This window comes from Sturnus vulgaris, chromosome 2 (genome assembly GCF_052056855.1).
Source record: "Sturnus vulgaris isolate bStuVul1 chromosome 2, bStuVul1.hap1, whole genome shotgun sequence".
Classification (NCBI taxonomy): domain Eukaryota; kingdom Metazoa; phylum Chordata; class Aves; order Passeriformes; family Sturnidae; genus Sturnus; species Sturnus vulgaris.
The window spans coordinates 34,191,035-34,209,957 of record NC_142244.1 but is presented as its reverse complement, the minus strand read 5'-3'; the positions used below and the strand labels follow the sequence as shown (position 1 = coordinate 34,209,957).

The 18,923-nt window shown below is 49.1% G+C and overlaps 1 protein-coding gene across 3 annotated transcripts in view; it reads right to left on the bottom strand.

The window, feature by feature from the left end:
- Positions 1–18,923, bottom strand: part of CAPN5 (calpain 5) — a 57,514-nt gene that overhangs the window by 32,465 nt on the left and 6,126 nt on the right. For 2 of the 3 annotated variants that reach the window (XM_088159222.1, XM_014887370.2), the window contains exon 2: positions 4,072–4,248. In XM_088159222.1, coding sequence (XP_088015348.1) covers positions 4,072–4,233 — 162 coding nt within the window. In that variant the 5' untranslated portion in view covers positions 4,234–4,248. Of the gene's footprint in view, positions 1–4,071; positions 4,249–17,333; positions 17,354–18,923 lie in introns of those variants that run through there. The other variant, XM_088159223.1, reaches the window with a different exon arrangement.

Genomic DNA, 18,923 nt, shown 5'->3' with positions numbered 1-18,923 from the left:
AATATCCAGATCAGCTCACCCAATGCACAGACCAAACTTCCTGCTTCCAAGGTGCACTGCCAGCATTCCTGTCCCAAAAGGGGAGGGCAAAACTCAGAGGATCTTGAGGATCTTGAGGATCAGGCTGAAATTTCCACTGGGAGTGGTACTACTTTCCTGGGTACAGATCTCACTCCCCTTTGCACAGCAGCATACAGAGCACAAGGGAAAGAAGTTTCAAGCAAGCTGTTGGGATTTGGTCTAAGCTCAAAAGTTCTGTTTAATTTCTAATGCAGCAGCCAAGTGCTGCTGCCAAAAGGAGCCACTGATGCTGCCTGAGTGATCTCCAAAATCTGCTTTGGCTAGCCCAGGAGCAGCCAGCTTTGTTTTTAAGTGGATTCACTGAACAGGGCTCTTCAGGACCCCCTTCCCTGCTCGGGCTGATGCTGTGGTTTCCCTCCCTCCTTCAGTAATTGGCTTTCTGGCTTTGCCGGGCCACATCACGGAGGCGTCCAGCAAACAACCACCGGAGCCAAAACACGATTAGAGGGCTCAAACAGCTGCTTCCTCTGCAAAGATCTGGCATCCAGAGCAGGGCTGGAGGCCAAGGAAAGCAGGGAGGGAGGGAGGACACCCTGCTGGAAATAATAAGGCTGAGCCCGTTCCAGGAAAGGCTGCAGCGCCGGATGCAGGAGGAAGTTGAAGCAAACAGCCTGAGCAGGGAAGGGACCCGAGCTGTTCCTCAGCCTCTTCTTTTTCCCTCTGCCCAGAAAAACCTCAAGCAAAAGGAAAAGCACTGCAGAGATTGGGGGTTTTGTTGTTTTGTTGGTTTTTTTTGCCAAAGCAGCCTCAAGCTTTAGGAGTGCATGCAGGAACAGTGAGGATGCTGGAAGAAGAGTTGAGAAGGTAGAGATGTAAACAAGGAGGATGGACTGTTAAATCCACACTAGCACCATTAAAGTATATGGAAATAAGATCCTGCTTCTGCCAAAGCATAATCCCAGCACCCCAGAGAGCTCACTATGGTTACTTTTCACATACAAGTGCTTTATCTGAAAAATCACAGAATTGTTTGGGTTAGGAAGGACCTTCAACATCACCTAGTTCTGATGACTCTGCTGTGGCCAGGAACACCTTCCATTAGACCACATTGCTCAAAGCCCATCCAACCTGGCCTTGAACACTTCCAGGGATAGGGTAGCTACAGCTTCTCAGGGCTTTCCCATTTATCCCCTACGTCTGATTTCTTTCTGTAGATCACAAGTGACAACTTTTCCGAGAAAGCAAGTGGTTGTTTTTATTAGTGGGCAGCTTTTATTTCCATTCTCCACCCACTCTATTCTCACAGCAAAGCTACAGACAAGATGAACTCTTATGTTTTATCACAGTTTTAGCTGAAACTCTCAAAAACAACCCATGGCTATGGCCTTGAGAGATAAAAGTGTGTACACACTATCCCTTCCCTGCAGACAGTATCCCTGGGACTGGGGACTCCATTTCTTGGTAAGGAAATCCCCAAAACAGCATCTGCGAAAAGCTGGGAGTATCACTATTGGCTTTATTCTGAAAGAGATTTAACTGTGATTGCCTAAGAGAAGATTTTCTGGTTGTAATAGAAACAAGATGCTGTGGTTTAATAACTGCACTATGCCATTTAATAGCACACAAGTAGAATAGTTGATTTAAACTTCACGGATATTTTGGACTCTACTGAATCCTGTATTAACTTGGAAAAGCTGATAGGGATTGCTTTCTTGCAGAAGATGCTGGGATTTTTCCTGGACACTCTCCCTCAGAAAGCCAGTATGAATTCAGGCAGAATCAGCTCCAGCAACTAAAAATGTCAGTTTGCATTGTCTGCTGGCACAAAGCAATTCCCCCCATGAAATTTAGTTACTTTTACTGAAATGAACAACTGAGAAATAAAAAACAGAGAAATGCTTTTGAGAAAGAGGCTTCTTGAAACTTTAGCAGCAAACAGGGCAGGTGTGAGCTCAAATTCTTTTTTTAATGGTTATTTTGTGGTCAAGGAAGCTGAGTAAGTCTGATCAAACAATCCTACCAGACAGTGGCATCATGAGTCTGCTACTGCTCAGCATGCATTCCCTTCTGGTGCCCAAACTGCTGGCAAAGTTCCCTTTATCTGGTGCAGAGGCAGCAAAACAAGGACTACCTCTGTGTCTTGTTAAGCCTCGGGACCCTGCTGGCACATGGGACCCACTTCCAGCCTCCATTCCCACTGACAGCCCAGGCCAGAAAGAGCCCTGGTCCAACATTCCATGCTAATTGTTTTAAGGGTCCCCTCCTACCCAAACAGTACTATGATCCTATGAAGATGCAGAGGTGGGGGGCTGGAAAAAAATCCGAATTCACTCCATGCTTCAGCAGGGATGGGTTTGGACTAGGTGAGCATGACACCTTGCAGGTGAAGTTCAGAAAGCTTTCTTAGAAAGATCTCACGCTCTAAAAGGCAAGTCAATAAGAGGATAACACCTGCCTGAACACCAAGGGCTGCAAGTGAGATGAAAGCCAGAAAAGCAGATGGAGAAAAGCTCTGAGATGCTCAGCAGAACACAAGCAATCTTCATCTCTCTACAAAAGGATCTAACCCTCTGTCTTTCGACATGGGGCTGAAGGAATGTGTGTGACCTGACTGCAAACCAACAAGAAGGTCTCAAATACATCCCCAACTTTTAGTCCCAGAGAAAGTTGTTTAGGAAGTCTCAGCTATCACCTGTCTGCTGTATAAATGGGACGTGCAAGGTGTGCTCACGTTGGCCCCCACAGTGAGACCAAACCATGGTCGGCCCTGTCTTCAGAAGGCAGCTGTGCACAAAACCTCTTTTCCTTCCAGCAGACAAGGGGGATAAACTCACACATACACAGGGCTTTGCACAAACCCAGTGTCCAGGCAGAGCTGGAGTGGAAGACAAAGGCAGAGCAGAGGGAAGCGAGGCCTCCTCCCACAAGGAGCCCGGTGGGATGCTGGGGGCTCAGCCCCTCTGGCCACACAACACGAGTCAGTTCAGCTCCATCTCTCCCTTCACACAAAGCCTTTTGTCCACCCCCCTCCAGACTGCCCTCGCCCAGACAGACACAGCACTGTCTTGTGGAAAGCCAGCTGATTTCCTGGGCTGTCAGCGGGGGCGAAGGCGATGACGGCAGCTCAGGCAACCCTACAACACTCAAATGTCACCAAGTCATGTGTGGAAAAGCATGGGCTGGGAAGGGAGGGCTGCTGCTCCCCACAGGGAAGGAAGGAAACCCAAGTGTGTGAGATGCTGGGATACTGCCCCTTCCCAACCACAATTATCACTGCTACCTGGGACTCCTCGTGCTTCAAGGCAGTCAGAGCACTGCTCTCATAGTCATCCCCAAGCAGATGGCTGTAACAAGACATACAAATTCCCCATAGTGCCCTCAGGTCCTGATGTGTATCCTTTGGGCTGGCACTGAGGGCAGCAGAAGAGGGACTGATAACACTGGGGACAGGCAATGCTATCCCCAGCCCTCATGACAGACACAGCAGCATGGAGGAGAGGCAGAGGACAAGGTTTTCGCACAGAAGAGGAAGGAGGGGTGTGACCACCCTCTTCCCCAAAGATCCCAAAACCACCTCAGCTACTCAAAGCTTATCTTCTTCTCCCTTTCCAAATGGACCACCAAGAGTATTCTAGTGGATTGGCAGGAGGGTTGGAACTAGATCTTTAAGGTCCCTTCCAACTCAAACCATTCTGTGATTCAGAGGTAACACTCTGCCTTGCTGGACCCACCAGCCTTACAGGAGTACAATAATACCCAGCTGCAAACCATCTCTCTGCTTTATGCACGGGTAAACTGAGTCACAGAAAAGCCTCCTTTGTTCTTGGACGTCACTGGAGGCAGAAGAGCTTGGACCTGAATGCAGCAGGTTTTCCTGGCACCCCAGAGGCTCACGACATCACGTCTGGGTAAATAAATGCTGTTGAGGGGAGGAGATGTCAGCTGGGGCTTGCCAGCCTTGGTGAAGGGTGCACTGTGCATTTTCAGGAATGTCTGAGAGCAGAGATGGTAGAGAGCAGCGTTGAGGGGCAAGGGGATGGGTGCACTTACTTTGGGTCGCTTCCACTGGATGCCCTGGATCCTTGACTTGTAGAAGAGCGAGTCGTCGTTGGCGGGGAAAAGCGGGTCCTCAAAGAGCTGCTTCCGCCGCTGGCACTCCTTCTTCAGAGAGGCGTAGCGCTGGTTCTCGTACGGCTTCACTGAGGAAAACATCCTTCCCCACCGGCTCTGGAGGACAGGCAGAGCAGGAATGAGACGGGCCACGGTCTGGCCAGGGACACCCAATCCTCCTCTGCAGCATCTGAGCGGCAGCACCAAGACATCGTGGCTGAAGACGACTCCCCGGGTTGGAACTCCCATTTAACCCCCAAGCCGGCCAAACAACACCAAACCAGGTGTCCTGCTTCTTAACAAATTTGTAACTCATTTGGGAAAAACACAGCCCTCAGAGGCAAAGGAGGGAAAGACACCCCCTGCACAATGGGTGTGCACAGCGGTGGGGGCTGAGCCCTACCCAGAGAATCCCCATCATGGAGCCTCAACTCACAAAATCATGCTTTTCATGGTTTTGTCAGAGACGCCAATTTCTCACCAGACTTTATCTGATCGGGTTTTAATTAAAAAAAAGGTCTCCTGGCACAGCACCACGTGTTTCTGGGTTAATTATTCTTTCCTGACAAGCGTCTTCCTTCCAGGGCAGAGATGTGAATTTAGCAATCCAGACAGCAGGAAACCATTGCTCAAATGCCCCCCAGAGAGAGATCAGCACCTCTCCACCACTGCTCCATCACCCTTGCCTTTTGGTCACTCCTTTGGGTACCAACCCCTTTGCTCAGGCACAAGGAAAAGGGGAGTTCTGCATAGCTCCCCACTACCTAATCACAGACTTTTTTCAAAACTCCTTCCCTAAAGTTTCTCTGTATTTATTTATAACAGCCATGTACTATACTTATCTCTTCCCAAAACAGGATGTCATTTTTCAAAAGCTGACCATTAGTGACCTCAGTCTGGAAATTTCTAGTGTGGTTTCCTAAAGAAATGGGAATGTGTGTGCCACAAAACCATGGAAGCATGGACTCATTGAGGTTGGAAAAGACCTCTATGCCAATCATTAACCCAGCACTGCCAAGTCCACCACTAAAGCACATCCTTAAGTGACATAATCCCAGCTTTATTCTCCAACATGGCAGAACTAAGGGTGCCCCATCCAGTGGGTGCAAGCTGACCTCTCACCCCTCCCAGTGAGACATATAGAAGCCATATGCTTGTTGTGGTACCATAACATGTGGTGGGATAATGAAGTTGTCATAATGGCTAATTGGAAGCAGCTAATTTGTAAACATCCAAAATCCCAAGGATTATATGATCACTTATGGCTGGAACCACTTTAAGTAGCAGTGTCACATTCCTTGTTAATGAACCACTAGGATTAGCTGAAAGAAATTAAGTGTCTGAGAGCTAAACTAATGCCCATTCTGATGCTCCAGGAGCATTGCCCACCCAGCCAGCCTTCTCTCCTCTGGGAGACACAAAAAAAACTTCACTTATGGAAAGCTGAAGAGCAAAGCACAAGTTTTAATTGACAACGTTTATCAGCTTGATTAGCAGCACAAGTGCTCATCACTCAGAGCTTAAGTGAACCCAAAATAATCCCTTTGCTCACTGCTCCACAGGTCTGTGCTACTGAGGAGGAGTTGCAAAAGCAGCTCCTGGGGATTTTCTCCCTCCCATCAGTACCAGATGCTTTGTAGCATCACAGATCTACAAAGAGGCCCAAGTGCATCACCTGCCCTCAGAAAGGCCTTAAAAATAAATGGCCTGATATAAACCCCAAATAATACATCAAATTTATTCCTTGTGAAAAGGCTGACAGCCTCATTGAGCAGTCAGGGAATGCACCCAGTAGTCAAATCCACCCTGCTAGGAATGTCAGGGAAGGCACTGGCCTCAGATCTCCAGCAGAGGAAGAGATGAAAAATAAGGGAGATGTACCCAGGGAGGTCATGGGGACATCCTGGCACTGAACAAGCTCCTTTTGAGTGACAAACAGGCCAAGACTTTCACAGTGATAGCACTCATGGCTACAGAGAGACACGGGGAAAGCAGCAGTGCTGGGAAAAGATGGTTGGCAACTGCCTTCTGCAGGAATACAACAGGCTGAGGGAGGAAGAAGATGCTGTTAGCTGACATGTGAGATTAATTGCTTGGACTGGTGCATGAACTGGGCTGAGAGATATGAAAGGGTATTTCTATGGGAGGTTGTGCAGAAATTAGGAAGGGAGCAGGGAAAGGAGGAAAGGAAGGAGGTCTGGTGCCTTTCTAAAAGCCATGCTCAAGTTAAAGGCAGGAGTTTTGGGTTTAATGTAGGAGATGCTGGATGCTGCTCTGCAGCCTGTACCATGGCCAAGGGCTGGCACTTGGCTGCTCATTCATAAAATTACTGCTACACCCTGCAGCTTGGAGCTGTGCTTTCCAATGATCCCTGCAACACTGACTTGCACAAGACACCCTGTGCAATGTCCATCCCTATGAGAACAGGACTACGGTCATCTCAGCCAAGGAGTTCCAGCCTTTCTGATGCCCGAATTTGCCTTAATTTTGCCCTGCTATCCCACCCTACAGCGACTGTCACCTTGCCAGCCATCTGTCCTCGCTGCAGGGCTACTCTCACATGACAGAGTGTAGATGGATTTGAGTTGCAAAGGAAATGCCAAGCAGAAGGGGAAGGGATGCTGTTCAGGATCATTTAGAAAAACAAACAAATGAAAAAGAAACCCCACCTTGCAAAATAATTAAAAGGAAGGGGCAGAGGGAATGTTCTTAGGGCAGTGTTAAAATTCATTACTCTGTCTAATTTGCAGCATTTCATGCTTACCAGGCTGAACTTCACCTCTGCCACATTAAAATGCCCAAAGGCTGTCTAATTACTCTCTGCCTTCTTGGACCAAGCTCAGATGCTCCAGGAGCACAAGAACTGAGTGTTTTCATGCCTGATTTGAATTAACAACCCTACACTTGCATATGCGTGTGTCTGCATGTGAGCAGGGAGGGGAATCTGCACTCAACACTCTTAGCATGAATTTTTATAGACAGTGGTCTCATCCCAACCTCAGTCCTGCCATGAAGAGGTTAAAGAAGAAACTACTTTGTTGGAAGACTGAGCCAGACTTATGACTCAGGGATATTGTGGACTCCCCTTTTCACCTCCAGCATCATCCAGGTGCTCCAGCTCCTGGCAGCTGGTGACAATCACGGCTCTAAGAACTGCAACAGGGAGAAGGATTGAAAGTGTTTGCATTGGCCAGGACCAAACACCTGCTGAAAGGCTCTTCTCTCCTCCCCTCCAAACATCTTCCTCTCCTTGCCTCCCAGCTCAGAGGCTTCTCTGGTGGCTGGCATGGGCTCACCAAGCTTGTGTTATCACAAGGCTGCAGCCTGGTCAGGAGCAAACCCTCCTTGCTTGTAGAGCCTACAGCTGTCTGCCTCCAGGTCAGACAAAGCACTTTGTTCTAAAGGACAGGTTCTGCTGCCCTTCAGCTCTGTTCCCACTAGCCAGGAGAGGGCTTTGATACCACATTGCTAAAGCACAGGATCAGCCAAGGAGAAGAGGAAGCAGGAACCAGGCATGTGGTTGCCCAGTCCTCAACCAGGTGCAATGTTATGGGGCTCAGCAGTGGGGTGTTCAGAGCAGCAGGCAGGCTTTTTTTAAATATGTAATTTAAATAATTTTTTACGGCCTCCTTGGGTGTTTCTATTGACATACATATGGCAACACCAGGGTTAACCTCTCACTTACCAGCACAAAAGTCCAGCTCAGCAGAGGAAACCCTGTCAATGCAAGGAGAGCTTTACACACTGTTTCTCCAGGATCCAGGGAAGAAGAAACAGTTGAATTGTCACTCACTGTTTATACTGAAGACAAGATAAGCACTCCACACCTCTTGGCCAACAACTCTATGCCACCCATGAACAAAAAACCTCAAGTCATCTTAGAATCATAGAATGGTTTGGGTTGGAAGGGACCTTCAAGATCCTCTAGTTCCAACCCTCCTCTCACAGCTGCTCTGGGCAACCTGTGCCAGTGCCTGTGCCATTCCCAAAGCCCTTTCCCACTCCCAGCTGTGCATGCACCATAGCTGTGCTTTGGACCCCAAATGGCATGGCCCAGAGCCAGCAGCACAGTGCAGCATCCTACATTAGCAATGTCCACAAGGAGGGGAAGCTGAAACCGCACTGATGGAAATTAGCAAACAAGACATAATTTCTTCTCAAATTACCTGCGGTTAACCAGGGAAGCTAATTCCCATGGGAAGTTACAGGTAGCTCATGTCCAGATGTTTTTGAGCACAGTTTGACATCTTTACAGAGCAGCTGCTTTAGCCAAAATGCAAATTACTGAACATTTACAGTGGTTACTTGCTGAAACAACACTGTTGATGAACAGAGCACTGAATGTCCCCTTCTGGCCTTTATCTCTTTTCTTCATCAAGTCATATCTCTGTTCTCATTTAAGCGTTAAAAGCTCCACTAGGCTAAAGGTGAAATAATAATTTTTGCCCTGGATTATGTTTATATCAAGCCCTGATTTTAATCAGTGATTTGCTACAGCACAGATGGCATCCAAATCAGGACACCTTAACATGGCACCTTTCAGCCTGAGGGTTAATCTTGCATGAGCAACCACAGGGACTAGCTGCTCCCTCTCAGAAAATCAGTGTGGTGGACTTAGCCCCAAAAAAACATCCTGATGGGGCTAATGGCTGTTTATTCTGAGTAAACACTTTGGCTTTTTGCAAGCATATAAGTACAGCAAATACTTCCTGATGAATCCTTCTCCTCCTCTATGGAGCAAGAAAGAAGCATCATTCTCCCTCTGCAGAGATCCTGGTCCCTTCTGCAAAGCACTCCAAGACCTGCAAAGGAAAATGCTGTCTAACAGCTGGCTATTACTGAAAATAAACAAACAAACTAAAAAAGTCCTTTTGACAAGGGCATGCAGTGATAGGACAATCTGGATGGCTTTAAACTGACAGGGAGTAGGTTTAGATTTGATATCAAGAAGAAATCCTTCCCTGTGAGGGTGATGAGCCACTGGCACAGGTTGCCCAGAGAAGCTGTGGATGTCCCATCCCTGGCAGTGTTCAAGGCCAGGTTGGATGAGCAACCTGGTCTGTGGAAGGTGTCCCTGCTCATGGCAGGGGGCTGGAACTAGAAGGTCTTTAAGGTACTTCCAACCCCAACCCTTCTGTATGTTGTATGAATCAAGAGCAATCTTTCATCAAAAAGTGCATTTGCACCCGGGCCAGGGAAAGGGCAGGGTCACACATCCTGGCAGAAAGTGACTGCAAGTGACTCCATATCACCAAAACACGCCTGGCTGTCAGCATCTGCACAAAATCAGCTGGAGATAAGATGACACATTTGGAGGCTGTTTCCGGCAATGCAGTGATTTTTATCATACTTGCTTTATTTCCTCTGGATTTTTTTTTTTCACCAGAACATCACTCCTTTATTGCTTAACAGCAAGAGGACAGCACAGGGAGATGAATAGCCAGTCAGTGGGTCTGCATGTGCAGGACTGGGACATTTTCTTCCTGGGAAGGCCAGGGTTAACAGGAGGGTCTGGGCATCCTTGAACACTCACTTCAGGAGCCAGGGGTGCTGACCAGGAGCTCCCTTTCTGCTTGGATGACTCACACTGGGACAGAGGCCTTTGACTGGGGAGTTCCTGGTTCCTTGCAGCTATGAGTCACCCTTTGCAAACACAGTTAGATGTTGGAGCTGCAGGAGAACAGGCAGCCTCACACTGGGAACACTCTCATAACCCTGTGCCGGCTCGAGCTCTGCCTGGCCAGAGCTCTGCACACAAACTGGGCTAGTGGCACCAGCCAGACTGGCCCTTCCCTCAGCACAGACTCTAAGAAGGGACCAGGACACATGTCTGAAAGCATCCTGGCAGAGGAAGGAGTAACAAGCTCAAAGCAAAGCTGCTGGCAGCATCTCCCACTGGATCAGAAAATGCAGGAGGCTGGAGGGATGCAGGAATAGCAGGGAGAGGGGTGGAACAATAGCAAAAGATGATGGCAGAAAGACATACCCAAAAGCAGTGTAAATAAAGAGCAAGGCAGTAACATGCCACCAGGGAGGCAGCCTTGGCTGAGGGAAAGCAGAGATGTGATGAATATATTCACCACTCAGGGTCCCAACCCACTCCTGGTTTGGGGAGAACAAGAAGCTAAGTTTTGGGTACCTTCCACATGCAGTTTGATCCCTGAGCCAGCATGACTGGTTGTGTTATATTAGGCTTGTTTCCCAGGCCACAGCAGGGTTAAAAACCCTTGGAGATCACCAGGAATTGCAGGATAAGTAACAAAAGGCGAATTAATTGGCTTTACCAATGCCAAGTCCCTGGGGACAGCCATGACTTCACTAACCCCTCATGCCTCAGCATACCCTGACCCTGGTTAATAATTGCAAGCAGCAGCACAGAGTGCCAGCAACACCAAAACACTTCCAGCTCACTCACTCAGCAGCCAATGCAGCCTCCAAAAAAACACCTTTGTGCAGGAGAAGGCAGGAATCTTCACCAGCACATGACGCTGCTCATGCAGAGAAGGTTTTCAGGCACTGGAAAAATACAACCTAGGAAGAGCAGACTCACACATACAGAACCAAGCCACCTGCACCTATGGTCATCCAGCCACATGGCTCCTGCTTAGCCCAGGAGGGCTGTCAGCCCACATGAGGATCATGTTGAACACAAGCCACACACCCCATGAGCTCACAGAGCTGCTGTACCCTTCTCAGCATCCATTTCGATCACGAGGAGAGGAGAGGAGAGGAGAGGAGAGGAGAGGAGAGGAGAGGAGAGGAGAGGAGAGGAGAGGAGAGGAGAGGAGAGGAGAGGAGAGGAGAGGAGAGGAGAGGAGAGGAGAGGAGAGGAGAGGAGAGGAGAGGAGAGGAGAGGAGAGGAGAGGAGAGGAGAGGAGAGGAGAGGAGAGGAGAGGAGAGGAGAGGAGAGGAGAGGAGAGGAGAGGAGAGGAGAGGAGAGGAGAGGAGGCTATCTTTGCAGGATTGGACTGAGAATGTATTTTTATTGTTTATTCAGTGTTTCTAATTGAACAGCTAGACCAGCTCCTTTTAAATCCAGTCACACTGACTCCACTGGAAGACCTGCACCACATCAATGCACTCACGCTGGTTTTCTTGCCAGCTGGGCAAAAAAATTATGGTCTAAAGGCAGGCCTGTACCTTTATGAGGTGGACAGAGAGAAGGACAGAAGAGTCACAGGACACTGATTGACGTAGCCATGTGAGCCCTTTTCTTGGGCATTGTGGGTCACAGAGGTGCTTATTTAAGAGGCTGAGGTTTCCATTCAGAAAACTCATGATTAGTGCAGATAAAATGCAGCACGTCTCCATGCAAATGCTCTGCCTTCAATAGCTTCCCCAGCCTCCGGGATGATTAAAGCAATTGAACTTCAAACACCACAGATAGAGCATTTGGGAGGAGCAGAAGAGATAAGGGGGCTGCAGCTACTCTGTAGGAGAGTGAGGAGAGGCAGCTGGATCCTTCAAGATCATCCTTCCCAGGCTAGCTGCTATGTTTGTCCTTCTGGCTGACCCAGAGCATCCTTCCTGCAGCTTCAGGATGCAATCACTTCACAACACGCTCTGTCTCTCTGGGAGTGTTCAAGGTGAGGATGGATGGGGTTTTGAGCAAGCTGGGATGTGTCCCTGCTCATGGCAGAGTGCTAGAATGAGATGGTCTTCAGGGACCCTTCCAACCCAAACCATTCTGTGATTCTGTAACAACACCATGCTAAGGCAATGGGTTTCTTCTCTCTCCATCACCTTCACCCTTTGCTGAGCAGAGCCCAAAACTCTGTCCCAGCAGAGGCCTGGAGGGACAACCAAGTCCTTCAGGTCTCCTCTTGAGAGGCACCTGGCCATTCCAGAAATGTATCCCTTGACCAAGCAGGATGGGATCATCTCCTGCAATTCCAGCTGATGGGGGGCACCCCATTGCTTCTGACAACAGGCTCCACACCACAGGCTTTGCCCCAGCCCTACAGCTGCTGGCTTCAAGTCAGGTCTCAAATCTCTGCCAAGACTCCCAACTTTCGCTAAGAAACAATTTTAGGATTTTCTCTTTGCCTGACCCAAACCTGAATAAATGCATCAAAGCACTCTGGTCCACTTCTGACTTGTGTCCTCCACGTTCAGTTTTCTCTTTGATAGGCCCTCAACCTTGCCAATCATGTCCTGAAACCTACATCCTATAAATTCCAAAGCCACAACAGCAAATATCACCACACCTGGGTACTGACTGATAAGAACTTTCTCCTTGTCTGTAAAACTTTCAGGATCACCCGGCATCTGATAATTGTAAATTTAATTTTACCTCCTTTTCCCTCGGCTTTAAATGAATTTTTCTTTCTTTGACTGTTCTAAAGCACCATGAACAAGAAAGTAATATTTAAAGGCTTGCAGCAACTGATGGTGTTAGTGCTTCTGAAGAGGCCCAGGCCTCTCTTAGGCAGATTGGACCACCTCAAATCTGTGATATTTATTAGAAATCCTTGTCACTGGATCCACTCAGTTCTTACAAGCTGGAAGGTCTGAATGTTAGTTCCCACTATCTTAATCTGAGCTCTTCAAACTGTTTCTGCCTTGGATGCTGCAATTCCCCCAACCTCCAGCCAACTTTTCCCCCCATTATTCCTTCATTTCAGCAGTGCTGCCCTTCTCTAAACACAGAGGTAAGAGTTTGCCATAGAACCCTTGGAGCAGAAAGGCTGCTGCTTTCTCCAGGCAGGGACTGGACATAAGCTTTCCCCCTGCTCCAGGGAGATGGATACAGGTCACAATGCTGAGCACTGCATGTTTTCTACACTCACTGTTCCAGATCACAGAGCAATGGAATGGTTTGGGAGGGAAGGGATCTTAAAGGGCATCAAGTCCAACACCCTCTGCCATGGACAGGTACACCTCTCACTTCTCAGACGAAGATTCCTCCTTTTATGGAGACCTTTTGCTTTGCCACAGCCCAGCATGGCTGGCAGCCAGATCCATCACTCTGCTTTCAGCCAAACAAAAATGCCCATCACTGCTCTGATGCCTGTCTGGATTCTCTGCACGGCCTGGCTTGTCTTCAGGAGGTGGCTCAGAGATGCTCCTAACCCACAGTGAGCAGCAAGCAGGAGAGTGTGGGCTGAGCACACTGCTCTGGGATCAGGAATAAGCCCCCTCCTCCTCTCCCAGACATTGCCCTGCCACGAGTCCTTGCTCTGTATCTCTTTAGACTCTCATGTTGCAGCAGCTCTGAGCTGGAGCAGTGAGTTGTAGAGTATGTATGAGATGTACCCTGTGACACAGGGAGGAGTTTCACACACCCCTGCATGGGACAGGAACCTGACACAGCCCCCTGTTATATGGAATAAATCACCACTCTCCTGCTCCTGCATGAAGACCTGCCAGGATCCAAAGGCAACACGTGCTGGGCAAGCAGCCAGCAGCCACCATCCCCATCCTGCACTCATGCAGCAGTGGTGGTCTGGCTCTAAAAAGCAGAGTTTGCAGCTGCAGCTTTTATCAAATCAAGGCTTCCCTTTGCTCAGCAGAGAAATCACCTCCCTTAATCACCCCTAAGCAATCCTCACAGTATTTACACATGCTCAGACAACTGGTAGGACCAGCTCTTCAAGGATTTGAGAGCAACAAGCCTGCAAACATTTCATAGGAAGCTTTTGATTACCAGGGTGTGCCTCAGAAAAAATAAAACATATTAATCCCAAACCCTGAGAGACAAACTGACATGTGTCCTTCTCTATACAGGACTGGAGGAAGTGGTGGAACAGCCCAGGAGGGGCTGTGAAGGGATGGAGTCCAGCAGAGCCACCTGCATCCTGCACCACGGAGTCAGGGGAACTCCAAACAGTGCAAATGTGATGAAAACTGGGATGGAGGGTGCTCACTGCAAGGGAGGGATGCCTTTTGTCACCCAGAGAAATCACTGTATGGATTATTGGGAGATGTAACAAAAACACTCCAGCAACAAGCACAAAAACACAGTGCATCATGGTTTAAGGGAAGGTAATGCAGGAGCAGAGCTGGAGCTTTGCCCTTTTCACCTGGAGCTCAGAGAGCCCTGCTGCTGCCTGTCATGCTGTAGCTACATGTAAGCAATATTCTGTGTAAGTATTCTGTACCTTTCCTGATGGCAAAAGCATGGCCCTGCCCTGGTCTGCTGCAGCCTTGTTTGATAGCTATGCCCAGGTTACAGGAGAAACCTTGAAGGAATCAACCAGGGCTGCAGTCTCCCTCACATAAGGATGAGCTGCAGCTAGGCAAAGGAGAAAATTTCATAGAATCACAGAACCATAGAATGGTTCGGGTTGGAAAAGACCTTACAGATTATCTAGTTCCAACCCATTTGCCATGAGACACCTTTCACTAGACCAGGTTGCTCAAAACCCCATCAAACCTGGCCTTGAACACTGTCAGGGATGGGGCAGCCACAGCTTTTCGTATCTTTACATGAAAGAATTTCTTCTAAAAATTCTGTCTAATTCCTTCTAACCTAAACCTCTCCTGGTGCCTTTCCAACACATCTGCCTTCTGCTAGGGGCCACAATGAGCTGAGAAAGCTCCATACCTGCATGGTACAGAGAAGGAGCCCTCTCCTACAAAACATTTCAGAGCTTCATATTAAGGTTTCCAGCCTCCCAGTATGGGGCAGACTTAAGGTGGTTGGGATGCTTTATAGTCCCCTCTCCCTTCAACCTTTGTCCCCAAAGGATGGAAGTCACAGGACAGGAGGGAACAGAGCTGATGCTCAGATGGATGGTGGAAGGACTAAAACTGGTCATTTCTGCACAAGGGCAAACCAAGGGGCAGGGAGAGCTTTTCTCTGCCAAAGGAGTATTTTAAGGCAAAATGCATCAAAGTGTTATTGAACTGGGACACAAAAGCTGCAGGCAGGGGCTGAGGAGCTCAGTCCAGCCCCTCTGAAGGGCTGGACCAGGCCCAAAGGAGCCAGTCTCTGACCTAGATGCTGCAAACCCCGCGGGCTCCCAGCACGGCTTTGCAGGGGTATCATCTGTCACAGCTCCAGTCCAGGAAGATCCCCAAAGCATGAGGATCTGCAATATTGGCTGAAAAAACAATGCATCATGCAGAAAAGCAAAAACTGTGAAGTCTCCTTGGCCACAAAGTGTGGAGCAGAAAGGATTTTTTCCCAGAGAGGGTGAAAAACTCAATGGTAACCATTCCTATTTCCCTCCACGACCTCAGGAAGTCACCCCTATGTCGAAGGGGTGCCTTCTACAGTGTAAGCCAATTTAGTAGGAATAAGCTATGGATGAAAATTCTCCATGGTGTGACAGGGAGAGCTCAGAGCAGATAAAGGGTTAATGCAGCCAGACAGATGCTCGACCGGTGAAAAACATAGCTTCCATGAAGCCACGGGGTCTGTGTCCATTTTGTACAGTGCCCAGAGCCTGGCCCTTTCTCCCTGGGTAATCAGCTGGAAGTGAGCAGAGCCGGAGCAGTCACCGCCCCTCATTCCCCACCCGTGTCACTGCCCGCGGGGCTGGGAGATGCAGCAGCACCGTCTGGCCCGGAGCAGGTCAGCACAAGCACACAGAGCCCAGCCTTTGTGCCCTACAGCCCCTCAGAAGAGCAGGGAAGGCGTGAAGACATAAGTAAGTGTAAGTAAAGGGTACCCAAGTGTGCCCTGCACCACCACAGCATGAGCAGAGGAGAACAAACACCTCTGTGAGCGCTGAGGAGGCTTCTCTGTGGAAGGGGTTTCACCTCTGGACATCTGCAGAGAAAGGACTTGACACCTCTGGAGATTAGTGAGGAAGGAGAGAGAGAGTGCTCAATCCCAGCCTTCAAGGCACAGCTGCATCCTTCTCCTTCTCTCTGTACTAACCTGATGCTGCCCTGCTTGGAGAAAGCATTAGGAAAAGAATCTTGGCATCTCTGGACAGCCAAAAATATCCAATAATTAATGCACAAGTGTGAACAGATTTAGAGGATGCACCCGTTCTTCAAATCATCATACCCCAGCACAAACGCTGCCTAAATCTCCTCTTGGGATCAGAGCCAAAGCCTTCTTTAAAGCATGGATGCTTTGTTATTAGTCCACGCAGCAACCAGGAAAAGGAGAGATGGATTCATTTTTCTGAGGCATTTTGAAAGACAAAAAATTATCTCAGCTGGACTTCATGGTTAGTCTGGTCCCACATTGGGAAGATGGTGAGACCTGCTTGGCTAACACAGCCCTTCCTAAAGGAGACACCAGGACAGGGTGTCTGGACAACAGAGTCCCAGCCTCCTACACTGACAAATGCTAAGACCTCCTTGTATCACAACCAAGCACCTTGCAAGAGAGGTGATGTGCTCTAACTCACACTCTCCCCTCTGATATGGCACAGTTGCAGAGTCTCTAGATAAGCCTCCTAAGCTAAAGAGAATGAATTCACACCCCAGCACCAACACTGCCCCCAGTTCAAATCGCTCTTCTGCCTGCCTGGAGTTCACCCCTTGGATGTATTTGGAGTCAGCAAGCACATCCCCTCTCTGCCTTTGTTTCGCTGGGCTTTTATAGCCTCGTATAATAGCTCTCCATCCCTCTGAGAAGCTTCAGAGCCCTTTCCCTGCACCTGCTCCAGGCTGACTTAATCCCTCTCAAGCACCAGATCGAAGAGCCTGGTCTTTCCAGTTAACTCTTCCGTATCCATGTCCCACAAACAGCCTTTCCCTGCTTCCCTTTGCCTTTTTGCAATGCCCCCAGGGGCATCCAGGACCAAAACAGCCCTGAAACCCCCAGGTCTCGCCTATCCCAATATGATTCAATCTCTAAACGCAGCACAAAGTCCAGGCATAGCGTGCCCCACTGTATAGGCTGGTATACAACTTAGGGGACATCCCCATAGCCTGAAACCCCTCCTTGAGGTCAGCTGTTCCCCTCTGGCTGAGCACCTCATCCACCTCTCAGCTTGGTTTCGGAGACTAATCTCAGCATGAAAAATGAGAACGAGCTCAGATCCTCCCTTAAAGGCTTTAAGCAGATTTAAGCTCTGCTGCGTGGGCTTAATCTGTCCAGCAGTGCCCTTTGTCACCTCCCCCAGCCCCCCCTCCCCGGCAGAAATCTTCTCCATTGACAATCTCCCACATGCACCGTGTAAACTGCTGGCACATCCAGGTAAAGGAGACCTGGAGTATCTCCTTCCCCTAAAAAAATGAGAGCACAGATACAGCTCAGTCCCCTTCAGTAATAGTTCCAGGTTTCCATCTCCCCTCACCTCAGAAGCTTGAGTAGTATTTGTCCATCACCAGCTGAAAGCTCTCTGGAACAGAAAATGCCATGGTGGAGACAGCAGCTGAGATTTTCCTGGGCTAATGGCCGTGTCAAAGCCACACCTAAGTCATTTCATACAAGGAATGGGGTGCTGATGGCAGGGAGCAGGGTGGACTTGAGTCTGCCACAAACCTCCTGAGTGCCTTGGTCACTTCACTTTGCCCCTATTTCATGTGTCACTGCTTTGCAGATGTCATTATTCCTTCTGCGTGTCACCGCGGTGTCCTTACAACATGACAAAGGGACTTGATCTCTACTCTGAGCAGGGCCTGCTAGAGCAAGCACTACTGGCTTCCTCAAAACCTGCTTTTCCTTTTGCTCACGACCTGATCCTTAATTGTGGTGCCAACAAGAAAGTTTTTCCCAACTAGTTCTGGCACATGGCTGCTGGCAAGCATCAGCCACAGAGTGAGCCATCCTCCACGCATGCAGCAGCACCTGTACACATGCACCCATTGCAGGAGGGGTTTAGACCTCACATCCCCCTCCTAAAGGTAGAGAAAAGGTTTCTGAAAGAGCAGCCCTTAGGTTTTACAACCTCACTGCCTGGGTCATGGGCTGGAGATGAGTCCCAGGTGATACACATGAAAGAATTGCTTAAATAAGTAGGAGGCAGCTGATGTTCCTGGGAAGGGCAGGGAGAAGTAGATCCCACCAGGGCAGATGTGCCTGTAGCAATATGTTGCACCAAGCAGGAGCTAAGTGGTGAGCATTTGGATCAAGCTCTGCACCTCCATCCATGCCTCTGCTGCCTTTGCCCTGCCCTAGTCCTCACTGCCCCAAGGATGCTGCCAACAGGTGATACCTGCTCTCACCTGTATCTCAAAACTTGTTCCTCCTCAATTCACTGCTACCCTGAGCAGCAGGGCCAGCCAGGCCTCCTGCACCTTGGGCTACCCACTATCCATGTGCAGAGCAAGGGGTGAGAGATGCAGCTCCAGGGACCCCATGCTGCCTTCCCTCCAGCATAACACCGGTTCAGCACACTTGGAGCCCAGGCTGACCCTGGCAGGAGGATTCCTCTAAGATACAAGATGGGATGGAGATAAAAGGTGTCCTGGGGAAAGCCTGCAGTATGGTCCTTGTTGGATGCAGAAGACAAGCAGGATTTAAAAGCATTCTCCACGATGCACTGAGCTCGCTGCTCTGCTTCCAGCTCCATTTGCCGTGGCTGCACCCCCTACCAAGCTCAGAGCTAACACAGCATCCAGGCAGAAATGGTAACTAGTGAAAAATAACTGGTAATACATCCAAGCATGACACAGGGTGGGTCTGCAGAGCCAGGCATGCAGCCCAAGCTCACCTGCCACTACCAGAGTGGGAGGAGAGGGATAGAAGACAAGAGCCATAACCAACGGGACACGCTTTACTAGAAAGCACCAAGCTGGTGTCTCAAGCTCAAAATAACGTTATTTTAGGGAAGGGAGAAAAAGATGGGATTGGGGAAATACAGATTCATATCTCTGCTTGGAAACCCCAAAAGCCATCAGTCTCCTGCACCCCAGCAGCAGGTTTCTTACAAGCAGGAGCTCTC